Source organism: Lathamus discolor, chromosome 4 (genome assembly GCF_037157495.1).
Source record: "Lathamus discolor isolate bLatDis1 chromosome 4, bLatDis1.hap1, whole genome shotgun sequence".
NCBI classification, from domain to species: Eukaryota; Metazoa; Chordata; class Aves; order Psittaciformes; family Psittacidae; genus Lathamus; species Lathamus discolor.
The window spans coordinates 105,318,255-105,331,399 of record NC_088887.1 but is presented as its reverse complement, the minus strand read 5'-3'; the positions used below and the strand labels follow the sequence as shown (position 1 = coordinate 105,331,399).

Below are 13,145 nucleotides of genomic sequence, written 5' to 3'. Positions count from 1 at the left end.
TCTCTAACTAAGCTCTTAATTGACTTTGCATGAAATAAATTCCCCAGTTTTGAAGCCCTGTATAGAGATAACACTAGAAGACAGTAAGGAGTGAAAGGGTGTTTCTTTCTCTTGAGAGAGTGAATATATGTGTTGATTAATGTTCACAGTCAGTGGGCAAACAGGTGTCTTAAAAATTTACTTGCTACAGTGAGCGTCTGACTTAAACTAGGTTATCGCATAGTTTCATTTAACACTAACACTACATTTTCTCAGTTATTTTCATACTTGTCACTAGTCAGAATAAGGTTGTGTCCTCTTGGTTCAACATTTGGCAGTTGCACAGCTGACACTCAGAAAAGTAACTCTTACTTTTCTGTTCTGTTTGTTGCAAGAGTGATCTTTATTTCTTATTTTCATTAGTGTTTTTGAGGTTTTTTTGGTGTTTATCTTGTGAGCCTTGGGCCTTTGCGACTGTGTGCAGGGACACACTTTCAGCAACACAATGTCTAAAGGGAGCCTCTGTTAAACACATGATGTCTTTTATCATTTTCCTTGTATTAGTGTGCTTGCAAGGGAAACACGATTACTCTCTTCTGCTAATACTGTTTTGAATTCATCTACTACCATTCTTGCAAAGTAACTATTGTCAAATTAGTCTAAATCATTGTTAACTCAGGCCAGTACATGGTCACAAGGAATCTCATGGAAATTTTTAAATGCTTTTCCACTTTGTTCTTGTTCTGTTGCATTAATGACAGCTGTGACCACTGAGCATCCTAATCTGAATAATCATAGGGAAATTGAATAATCAGTATACATCTGTATAGTTTTATTAACTGCATTAAAAAGAAGATAAATAAATATAGATATAAAATGCACAGGCACATTGCCTTAAATCTAACATTGGTATGCAGGCTATATAAATTATGTCAGGTTTGTAGCAGTGTAATACAGCAGGATGTTTTTCCAGTCCTGTCCAAGAACAATGTTTCAGGCATGATTTAGATGCCATCTTGTCATGCAGCTGATGCTTTAAAAGGTCAGGGGAAAATAATCAGTGAAATTGGAAGCTTTTAATATCATTGTTTTAAAAGGTGGTGCTTCTTAACTAGCTAGGTTCTCGCACATCTTCAGGAAATGAGGTAAAGAGAACCCCAAAATATCTCCGGCGTTAAGTAAGTCTGTACAGGGAATCTAATTCTTCCTTTCATGTTTTGTGGGGGTTTTCTCCTTTCTCAGTCTCTAAGCACCAGGATTTTTTTCGCTTACCTTAAAGCTCGCTTTAGGGTTCAGCCAGTGCCTGTGCTTGCCAAGCAGTGCTTGCTGTTGCTCAAGGCAGTGCTTTGTGTCAGTGACTTCCAGTTGGCCACTGCTTCCTGTGGTTTGGAGACCCTGAGTTTCCTCACATCCTTTCCTTTTCCCTGTATTTTTATATGTGTACTTGCTGTCATCTTTTATCCCTATGTGTAGGGGAAAATAAAATTTATATTTAATATTCAGGTAGCTCTTCCTTTCCTTGCTTTCTGTCTTTATTTCCATGACAATATGTGAGGACCTCCACACTGCTTCTAAATCTGCATTTATTAACTTGTGTAGAGAAACTTTCTCTCAGCTGCTTTAATTTTACCCAGGCAGTACTTTTCTTGCTGCAGATGGGAGAAGGAGAGGGGGAGGTACGCAGAGAGAGAGATTCTATTTGCAATTTGGAGTTCAAATTCAGCAAAGCATGAGTAATCGCTTTGACTAATTAAGATGCATTTGATAAGAAGGGTTACAGAACACTTTGGTAAGCCTATACATAGAAAAATGCTTATTTTATGGAAAGTATCCTACTGCATGGCAGTGTTAGATCCAGTAAGTGGACCTTATTCTGCATTTGAACAGTAATGATAAGTATTTATAGTAAAACTACAGAAGTTTAATAATGTGCAATTAAACATGTACAGAGCAGGCATGTTGCGTCTGTATCTGAAGGTTTTAAAAATAATTTACACATCCATGCTTTATGACTTTATAGCAATGTCATGCTTGTATTCTTGTATATCATTGACTTCTGTAGCAGAAGCTAAAACTCATGTCCTCAGGGTTGTCCCTCAATCAGGCATTCAAAGTAGCCCGTAAGTATGTGTTCTGGTGTTTCTAGAGCTCTGGCCTCAGATGGAAAACCATCATTTTCATATTGTTTGGTCTCAGTCTTTTGTAAGTACTTCTGAGAAAGGTGAAGTACAGACAAGGATATAGAGAGCAAATCAAGTATTTTCCTAATATGAGAAAGAGAATAAAATTTAAGTCAAAGATACATAAATCTGTATGTTACACTTCCCACAAAAGGGGATGCACTGAAAGCATGCCAGGCAAATAACTTTAAACCAGCTTTTATGTGCCAAACATCAAAAATAGGCACATTGTTCTGACTCCCCTGCTAGTGCAACAGCTAGGAAGGAGGATGCTTTGCTGACTGATGGAGATGGAATGCATTTGCCATCTTAGATGAAAATTTAAGATGCTTTTGTAAAGACAGCTTTTGGCTCTGGGGAAAACTGAAGGATAGGCTCACACCTTGCCTTTTGTGTGCTCCTTTGGCCAATACTGTTACTTTAATAGATACCTTTATTATCGCTAGATGAAACTGAGAGCACTACTTTAAAGAATCAGCTGATAAAACTAGGTTATGTTCTCTCACTGATAGGGATCCATCTACATTTATTGTATTGTCACAAGAACTCTAGAATTATCCTAGATAAATGTGGCTTTCCTATTCAGTGTGACATGCCATGCTTGAAAATGAAGTGGGCTTCTGGGGAGAGCATGGACAAGCTGCAAAGCTACAGGCATATATAATCAAGCATACAAGCATACTCTGAGCTGATACTGAGCAATAAAAATTTCTATGCTCCAATTTCTTTAATAGCGGTTACGAGTACACATATTTCTGAAAGCAGTTTGATTTGTACATCTGAATTCAGGTGTGGCAAAATTCAGATTCATCTGGAGACTCCAGCAAAACACAGGCACTTTACCTGTTTGTCTTAAATGAAAAACTAAGATTCAAGCTATTCCTGGTTGTCTGGATTACTATACTTTGGAATATGAGCAGGTATTGGTGTTGAGGATCTAAGGAACAGTTTGCTCCAACGTAAGGGCAGAGTTGAACCTTAGACTAGTAGGAGGGTAGGCAGTAGTGCTTTCTGATGTTCTGGAGCTCAGCCCCACTAGAGGCAGTAGGGTTCTCCATTTGAGAAAGGAAAATCATATTCTTGGGAGGCTCAAAACATTATGTTTTTTTAATCCCAAAACTACGAGCAAGTTAGAACTCCTTGGACTGCATGTAGGATCATGACAGCCTTGATCAGAACTTAAATGGTGCTGGAAAGAAGACAGTCTTGATTCCTAATATTTGGGCACAAAGATTTCATTTGGATTCAAACTGAAGTGGAAGTTGAATGATTTGAATCTCGCCCTTATTTAGTAATAGATGATACAAAATGTAGAAGTAGTATCTAGAGTCAAAGCAGGAAACACCTATTAAAAAGTTAAATATTGTTACTAGATTCAAAGACTGGTAATACTGTTACTTTCTTTTTGTTTATGTGGGTAATGTTTGAGAACAATCAGCCGTTGGAATAATACTCCCAGGGGGGTGGTGGACTCCCCAGCAGTGGGATACTTTTAGGATTTGCTTGACAGGGTGCTGGGACATCTTGCCATCACCCAGCTAGGTCATGCTTTGCCTAAAATGGTTGGAGCAGATGATCCTTGAGGTCCCTTCTAACCTGGTATTCTATGATTCCATTATAACACTCACCAGGTACTACCCCGGGGTTTCAAGATCACATCCTTGCATCAAGTTGTAACACACAGCCTATTAAGACCTAAAGCATGAATGTTGAGGGAGGATGTGATGGAAGTTAAGTAATCATGCATTAAGCAGAGTGTGACATTATAGGAGAATATGGAGGGTGGGAAAACATGAGAAATGAAATCTTCAGAAGGATTCAAGAGGACTGCAGAGCTGAATTTTCTCTCCTGCTTTCTTTTCAGTCTGGTACTTATTTCAAAGTGTTTTCTGTTAATTTTTCTTTAGGTTTGATTTATTTATTTTTATTTTTTGCAATGTAGGAAAGACACATGAAACCTAATTTAGGTCTATTCCATTACACTGCATAGGACAGATTTATTGAAGGATAATATAAGTTTTGGCTGCCTTTCTTGTTTCCTCTTCATAAACAGAATTTCGTGTATCACTAGCAATACAGAGTGTTGGGCAAGGGACTGTTTCTGCCACAGGGCAGCCCAATCTGTCTATGTGGCATCTCATCCAGCGCTGAATCAATGCAACTTTAATATGTTGGAATTTTTAGAAATCAATGTTTGCCCTTCCATAAAAAGCAGAATTTTCATTATCCTTTTATTTTCATAAAAAGAAAAGGAAGATGACTGGATTTCCTAAATCTCCATGATCACTTTGGACAGTGGCGGCCTCTCTTAACAGCAAGTATAGAATAAACTCTTTGTAACTGATGGAAACTTTCATTAAAACAAATCTCTCTAAAAAGTACTTTCAAGCTCCAAAAGTTTTCAACATTTTTTCTATATATGTAACACTTTTTTCTTTTCCACAGAAGCTGAAATACTTTTTTATTATCTCACAGATATGTGCTAAATAAATCTAATTTATTTGAAATAATCAACACTTAGTAGTGGTTTTAAGTAGAAAAGCATCTCTAAAATCTGCAACCTTCATATCCATAGCTTGCTTGCAGTATTCACTTTCTACACAGAATGAAGTAGGAAAAATGGGGACGCCTTCCATGTTTTATTCAGGACTAATATGACACCCTATAAAATAAAATCCCTGCATAGCCTCTAGGTCTTTCATTTACCACTGTACCCAGAGCATAGGCCTACTGCCACAGATTGCAGTGGAATAATAGCAATCATGATTTTGTAATTGCATTTGTTACTGTTGTGCAGATTCTGTCAAGTTCCACCCTCAGCCTTTGATCTCTGGAGGATGCTCAGCCTCTGGGCTGCCACTCAGGCAAAGCTGCATGTTGTGACAGTTCCGAGGCTGTATGCAAAAAGCCCTGTTGCCTGGCTGTGCCTTTATACTCTACCTGGCCAGAAAATGCCTTTTTCCAGGGTTTGCACTGCTTTTCTGTTGGAGAAGGTTCGGCTTTCAAGTCCTTGTGAAGATAAGGCTCTGACAGCTATCATGTAATGAGAACATCAGCATGAAGTGAAATTACTACAAATGTACATTAGCATATGAATTATTCTGCTTATGAAATGCTGTGACATAAGTCAGCTTCCTCTCTTAATATGGGAAGTGCGCATTATGCATCAAACAGTAAGGGACTAATATTATCTTGGAAGCAGATTACAGCTTTAACCATGTATTTTCTTTGTTGTTAGCAAACAAGAACATGCCTACAAATTAAAGGTGCTTTTCTTCTTTCAGCTGAAAGACAGTGCAGTTGAAACACTCAGACAAATCTCTTGTCAATATTCATCTACTAAAATCAGCATACCAGCATAGAAAGCAACACTGGAAAAGCTGTATTCTCTTCTTCATGATTCATCTGTGTTTGCGGGAGGCGAGGACTTGTCTGGGCTGAAAGCTTATTTCTCCTTTCTATGACTGTAATTCAATGTTATCTATCACAAATTAAAACTGTAAATGTAGTGCAGGATATGACTATCATCTAATACTCTGATTTAGCTTGCCTTAAGGTCAGGTGTAGTCTGGCAACTAAGTCCTAATTGCACTGTTGGATGAGTCAAGTGTTTGCTACAAGGGTAGAAATTAATGTGAACCTAAAATTGTCTCTTTGCTGTCTTTGGGAGTATGACCATGACTGGTTATTTGTTGACCTTTTCCTCTTATACACACTTCTGAAAAATGATGCTTGACTAAAGATACATATTTGATCCTAAGGCTGTATCAAGTCCAGGCTCTTTTCTTATAATAGCATTAGACTGGAAGAAATGGGTTAATTCAAGCAGAGAACATGTCAGATGTTCACATCCTGTGGATTAAGACAACCAGGTTATTCCAGAAAATCAAATAAATAATTTTAGAGTAATGGTTGAAGTGTTTATTTTCCTCAGATTTTGATTCCCTGTTTTCTCTTGCATTAACTTTCTTATTTGAAATGCAAACCAGAAGAGGTTAGAAACTTCACAGCACAGATAAGTTTGCAGATCTGTCACTGTTCAGCTGTCACAGAAAGAAGAAAATGTTTTCTAAATGGGTATGTGCTGTTAAAACAGTCTCCTCTGAGCAAGCAGGTACCCAGGAATACTCAACTTGGTTGTTATCAACTTGATTTCTTTTAGCACATTCAACACCTGTAAAGGTAACCTAGGCTTTTGCCGTGGTTTGCTGTGCAGCCTCCCAGAATGGGGACTAATGCAACAAGGAAGGAGGATCCATGGACCACAGGCAAGTAGCATGAGGCTTGATTGATTGAGTTAGATTGGTTTAAAAAATGTTAGTAAAGCTCAAACTTTCCTGAAATTGCAGTTCCTACAACATACATGGCTAAACCGCTCCATCCTCCCTTGGAGGTAGTACGTACCATTCTTCATGGTAGGAAGGTCCATGAATCAATATACACTGATATAGAAATTACCAAACCAGACAGGAATTCATCATGGTATTGGGTTTTTTTCTTCCATAATACAGATTTTCTGAGCCAGCCTGCCGTGACTGACACTGAGAACACTTTTTAGGAAAGCTTTTCTTATTTCTACTGTTGATAAGCACAAATATTTCCTCAGCTAAAATGAGATTGATGGCTCTAATGCAGTCATGATAACACATGGCTTACTGCACATGAAATTGAACAAGATTTGCTGCTGTATTATTAAACAAAAAGCTAATGATAATTCCTCTTGTGAGAAAACTTCATTTTCTGTGAGCTGGACCATACAAATTTTGTAGCCTCAAATCTGTATTTCTGCAGTAGACAGTATCATCCAAACACAAATCAGTTATCAAATATCAATTTCCTTTGGCTTTTATTTAACAAACTTTAATAAATAGTAATAGGAACTGCAGACACTATAACTGGATAGTCTGCTGGAGGAAAGGGGTATGGTGTTCTGATTTAGCCTTTGACCGTAATGCACAATCCTGATGCTGACCTTTCCAAATTTTAAGAAAGTACTGAACTACACAGAACCTACCTGAGAAGCCTGAAGCCTTATAAACCTTTGCCAGCCTGAAAATTTAGTGAAATCATAATGCCCATGCTTTGGTTTTCATCATTTGAGTGCTTTCATGATTCAGTTCTGAATGTAAGACGATTACTTTCTTGTAGTAATCTCTTCTGAAGGCTCTTGTGTACACCATTGGCATGAATAATTACTCTTTTATCTTCTATGCTCAAACTATTGTGATAATGACACTTATTTTTAGCAACCATGTTGATTAGTCCTATTGTGTTGTAGTCTTGGTGTTTTACTCAATTCTTAGTCATCATTTTAATCACACTTTTGGATAAAAGGATTGATAATAAAGTTTAATTCCTTAAACTATGCTATATCCTTCTTAAAAAAAAAAAAAAAAAAAGGAAATATTTAATTCTTCACTCTCTATTGTAATTTTCAGTGATGCACTTACTTTTCCATAGTACTCCAACTATTTGATACTAAATTTCCTTCTGTATTCCTGGATGTATATGGTAGGAACCTTGTTATTAATTGCATTTAAGTTAAAAAGTTTATTTCCACCCATCATGCTTATTTATTTTTTTTCCCCTTGTTTCATTTCCATCTATAAAGGTGCAAAGCTTCTGCCTTTAATTAGAAAAGAGAATGTCTGAGGGGGATGGTGTTGCTGAAGATTCAGTGGAGAATAATCTTAATTTTTACTAAGAGTGCTCTTTCTTCCTTTCTTCCTGTGCTGAATCATAAAATCTTTTCTGAATGTTCAGCACATCTGCTTTATTTCTTTGGTCTTACAATTAATGATCATCTCTTTTAAGTCCCTATTGCTCCATCATTTCCATTTTTGTTCTTTGCATTGTCCTACAACTTATTTTGTAGTCATCCCACTTGGGAGTAGACTTACAATTTTTTACACGCCTGTCTCAAAGATGAGAAAATGACCAACAGAAGATACATAAACTAAATCACTACAGGAGTTAGGCTACTAAAATGACACTTAGGCATCTCACTCCAACAACTTTCAGACACCATCAGGACCCTCAGCTTCTGTTCTACTGCTGTATATTCCTTTACTTTAACAGCTAAAGATTTTCAGTTTTCAGAACAAGTATTTCCCTGTCTTCATTTTTAGCTCTGAAAGAATTTTCAGTATGTGCTCTAGAGCAGATCCTACAAAAGGCAATTTAGTGATGAGATATTGTGACAGATATTTTTCATCTGTCTACTGTATTTCCACCTGAAGGCCACTTAGGGGTAAACTGTTCTTAGATTCCTGTGTACTGCTGCTAGATCAGGGACATGTGCCCTTGGCAGGTCTCCCCACATCTGAAAGTGTGATCACTGTCACACCTTTGAGTATCCCACCAGCAATTTCTCCTGTTGGAAATGTTCCACTTGGCATGAATATTCATTGGGCTGGAGAAGGTAAGATTGTATAGTGCAGCAAGTGTATCACTCAGCTAGAATATGGGACAGTCGCTTTCAAGTCAGTCTTGTAATGAATATTTAAGTATTTATGTGTGTTGGAGTAGTTTCAGCAGGAAAAGCTAAGAGCTTCCGGAATATCCTGTATCTTGATGGTTAGGAATATTACTGAAGATGTTGGAGTTTTATTTAAATCTCTGTCAAATTTCAGTTTAAAGCTTCTCAAATGTCAATTCCTGCATTTGGTATTTATTTCGTCGTCTTCACACATGGTTCAAATATATTTGCTCAGATTTAAGCACTTTCTGTTGTTTGGAAAAGCTTTTGATTCATTTGCTTTGGTTTAGTTGGTCTGTCAGGAATGGACTGAGTATTTTTGTGTTGCTTCAGTCAAAGCTGAAAAAGCAAATGCAGTTGGAAAAGAAGGGGAAGCAAGGGAAGCTTCTCAGACCTGTTCGGGGGTTTTATTATTAACTTGGGGGGATGGTTAAGGATGATATTCACAGATTCTACAGATTTGAAGGACATGAAAGATGTATTTTGGCCTCTAATGATGAAGGCCAGGGCCTACAGGCGTTTCTGAAAAGTATCTGAGCAATTTACACATGAAATTCCCTTTGGTTATAGCCTAATTCCCACCACCTAACCTATTTGGAGTCCAATGGGATTTTCAAAAGGTTATTTCAGCATATAAACAGAGCTCATAATCCTTTGAATACTCAGCAAGACCAGAAATAATCAGTCTGCTATCTACAGTTAGTGTTGGTTTAAAACACTTTAAATCATCAGTTTGTTCTGAATGTGGAGTATGATTTCTTGGTCCAATGTATTTAAGATTGGATTCTTACCTTCATAATTTCAACTCCCAACCAAATGCAATCAAATTTCCAGAGGAAGAAGAAAAAAATCGAACAAACTATTTGCATCCTTCTGCATTTCTAACACAATAAAATACTTAAAAAGCTATCTAGATATATATTAAGTTACATAATTTCCCCTCTTTCCTTCCAAAATCATGTAGGTGAACCTTTTATTTCTTGTCAACAATAATAAATTTTATACTGAATTTCATGCAAAAACTGTATTTGAAGCAGCCAGCCTCTTGATCATTATACCAGCCATATAGTGTACGCTATCTTTAGGAAATTAATTAAACCATTCATGGTTTAAGTATTTTAAATTATTCAGAGAAATCAAGTTCTATCTTCAAGTGTTAAAATTGTTAAAATCAGTTTGCCCTAGGTATCCATGGTTTAATCATTAGTTACTCTCACTTTAAATTACCATCCTGCTTATTCACTTTTCCATATTAAAAAGTTACTGTTATTTAACAACAAAATGTATGTAATTAGAAGATTTTTTTTTATTTCTTTAATTTACTAATTCATTTTTATCTCATTTGTGGTAGGATTCAAGAAAGAACTTTAGCAGGTTCATAGAAAATATTAGGATTTGTCCTTCTTTCTGGACATTTGAGAAAGTAAGATCATATCCTTGGGAGGTCCAAAATATTTCAGTAGGATAACTGGAACAAAACAAGAACAGTAGCTTGGCTTTTAGTTAAGCTGAAAATTTACAGACTGTCTTTAGCATATGCATATTTAAATGACCTATTTTTGTTAGTCAGCAGTTCCCTAAAGAGACAGTCAAACTGGCAGATCTTTGATTCTCACCCCAGTAGGAAAGAACATTACTGCTTCTTGAGGAAAGAAACCCCAAAGTGATACTGTGGCCGTAAAAACCTTCATGCTTTGGATGTTTTGGACTATTTATCAGTCTTTGAAACGTGACATTGCCAAAGGACAGGACTAAAAACCCAAGCATATACCATTCAGGTTGTACCTTTCCCCAGACAGGTACCTAGGCTGGGGACTGGGTTGGATTTTTGTTGGGTTTTCTTTTGTTTGTTTGTTGGGTTGGGGTTTTTTTTACATCACTCTGTTTTCTCCTTTTAAGGTTTAGCAACACTTGTTTAGCTTGCCAAGTTAATGAACTATTGATGAACTGATCAGAGAAGTGCTGTTGGTATAATGTAAACCACACTAGCCCTAGACAGTGCCTCATATTAAACTATGTTTTCCCCTTTGCGCAGATTGTACTGCTGAGCTCAGGTTTGTTGAACTTGCTACTTACCTGAAAAGATTAAAAGGAATGATTTCAGCATGCCTTTTCCCTGTGCTGTTTCACCGGTGCAAGGAGGGGCCATGCAGTAACTCTACACCTGTCCAGCACACGCCTATCAACTTGCTCAACTTCCCCAATGAGTGCCGAGTTGAGCATGAAAACATCCGAGATTACTTGGGTCTGTAACCATTAGTCCAAATGCTTCTGGCTGTTTAGGTTGGATTTGAGCTGGGGTGGCTTTAGCAGCTAGCGCTCAATAATGGCAGTTGATGACAGCACCTTGTACTCTAGGACTAAGAGTAAACTGAATTCCTGTAAGACTCATTCTAAATCAACAAGACAGAGAAGCCTACCACCAGACATCCTGCTAGAAAATGATTTGAAAGGAAAGTTTCAAAGAAATACTAGGAATGTAGAGCCTATACATCCAAGGCGCTCTAAGAAAAGACCTTCTATATTTTCAGGTAGGAAATGCTATGTTAATAGTATGTTGGAGCAGTATCTTTTAACCTGTTAATATTTGAAGGGTTCAGTAGCTGGTTCCAGTCAGAATTTATTCTGTTTCAAAACCTAAGGCAGTCTTCACAGATATATTTAATTAAGTAAATTTATGTTAAATTATGTCAGCCATTAGAGTTAAAGTGATGGAAACAGAAAGAGAGACTTTCTTCATAGCTCTGATTTCATGTTCCTTGCTTGTGGGATTATTTTTTATTATATTTTTTTTATTTTTAATATTTAGCATTTAAAGAAAAGCAGTTTTTTCTCTACAGCTTTAAGCTGCTTTTGCTTAACCCTGCTTATAAGCAATGCAGTCAATAGCTGCAGTGTATCTCTCTTGCTTCTCTGATACTGTCTCTCATTGCTTTTGTGGGGGAGAGTGGTTTGGGGATACACAGACTTCTTCAGTATAGCTGATTTTTTTTGTGTGTAGCTAGAAATTAACATCATTAAATAGTTAAATGCATGCTTTGAATTCCTGGCTTGCACTGGAGCCTGTAATGTCTGGAGTTAATAATTCAGTTTAACTCTCTAGTTGTTAAGAAGTGAACACAAGGTGCATGAGTGGATTTCAGTCAAGCTAATAACAAGTCTGGGTATTTTTTTTATTACTATTATTAGAAATATACCTAAAAATAGGCAGCAGATTAGCATGAGGACAAAGGATTTGTTGCAAAACAATCATGTCATCTTTGCTAAGAGGACTTAAAAGGTTTTGGTGGGGGGGAGGGTCAATACCAGCTCATCTCTACTGAAAGTGAAGATGTATTTTTGTGAGACAATCAGAGGAATTTAATCCTTTTATATATCTCCATTTACAGATAAAAATGAGGATTTTTAAATTTCAGGGGGAAAACAGAATAGTCAAATAGATCTTCGAAGATCTATTCCCACTTCATGTGGGATTTAGTGCCTTCATTGTACCTTTGTTAAGGTATTTGAAATATTTCAATACCTTAGGAAATAATGCTTTTTTTCCTTCTTCATGTTCTACTTCCCCAGCTTAAGAGAATGCGAAAAGCCTTATCAGATCTGCAGTCGAGTGACTTAGACATGCCCAAGGCTCCTTTGCTTCTTAGTGCCTGAACAGGCTCTTCCTGAGGTGATGTGGTCTGTTGGTGACTGTCAAAGCACATTATTTTGAGCAGGATAGACCCTCTGTACCTCATTCTTTTTCAGTTGCTGCCTTTTGTCTTCTAGCTACCTTTTCTGCTCCTTAATTAGTCCTGTGCTTGGTGGTTTTTTCCTCCTGTAACTGTTCACTTCTTTTCGCTATTACATCAACATTTTTGTTAAAAAATACCCCATATTAAATAGCCTTGTGTTTGGTCTCCAACACCATTACTCTGTTGTGCACACACAGATTTCTCCTTTATTTTGTAATAATTTTATTTATTTATTTATTTATTTATTTATCATACTGTTCTTCTTTCTCTCTGTTCTCTTTCCAACCTTCCAAATTACTACACTGGCAGGAATGCTAGTTTGTGCTGCGTCAGATATGAGCACTTTAATGTAGTTTGTGTGTCTGGAGTGCTGCCATTACACTTATGAAATCCACTGCAGCTGTGTTACTGTACACTTAAGGGCACTTAACTCAAAGGTAATGCAAATTGCTTGCTATAAGCAATTGATGGAGCATGATGGAAAGATGAGTGTAGACTTTCATTTGGTAGGTCAGCAGTATACATGGGAGAAGCTTTACCAGATTTGCTTTTGAAAACAGGTTAATAAAGGAAGCTTGAAGTCTACTAGACCATTGTCTTTGTGCTGTAAATGCAGGTTAGAATGGAAACAACCATGTCATAAAATCATAGAATGGCTTGGGTTGGAAGGGACCTCTAAAGATCATATAGTCCAACTTCGCTACTGTGGGCAGGGACATCTTCCACTAGGTGAAGTTGCTAAAAGCCCCATTCAACTTGAACACTTGAGACAGA

The 13,145-nt window shown here is 37.1% G+C and overlaps 1 protein-coding gene across 3 annotated transcripts in view; it reads left to right on the top strand.

The window, feature by feature from the left end:
- FRY (FRY microtubule binding protein) overlaps positions 1-13,145 on the top strand; it is a 240,346-nt gene that overhangs the window by 41,552 nt on the left and 185,649 nt on the right. The window contains exon 1 of one of the 3 annotated variants that reach the window (XM_065678417.1): positions 10,927-11,168. The exons of the other annotated variants lie outside the window; for them this stretch is intronic. Within the exon in view, the coding sequence (XP_065534489.1) occupies positions 10,964-11,168 (205 nt within the window). The 5' untranslated portion in view covers positions 10,927-10,963. Of the gene's footprint in view, positions 1-10,926; positions 11,169-13,145 lie in introns of those variants that run through there. 3 annotated transcript variants of the gene reach the window in all.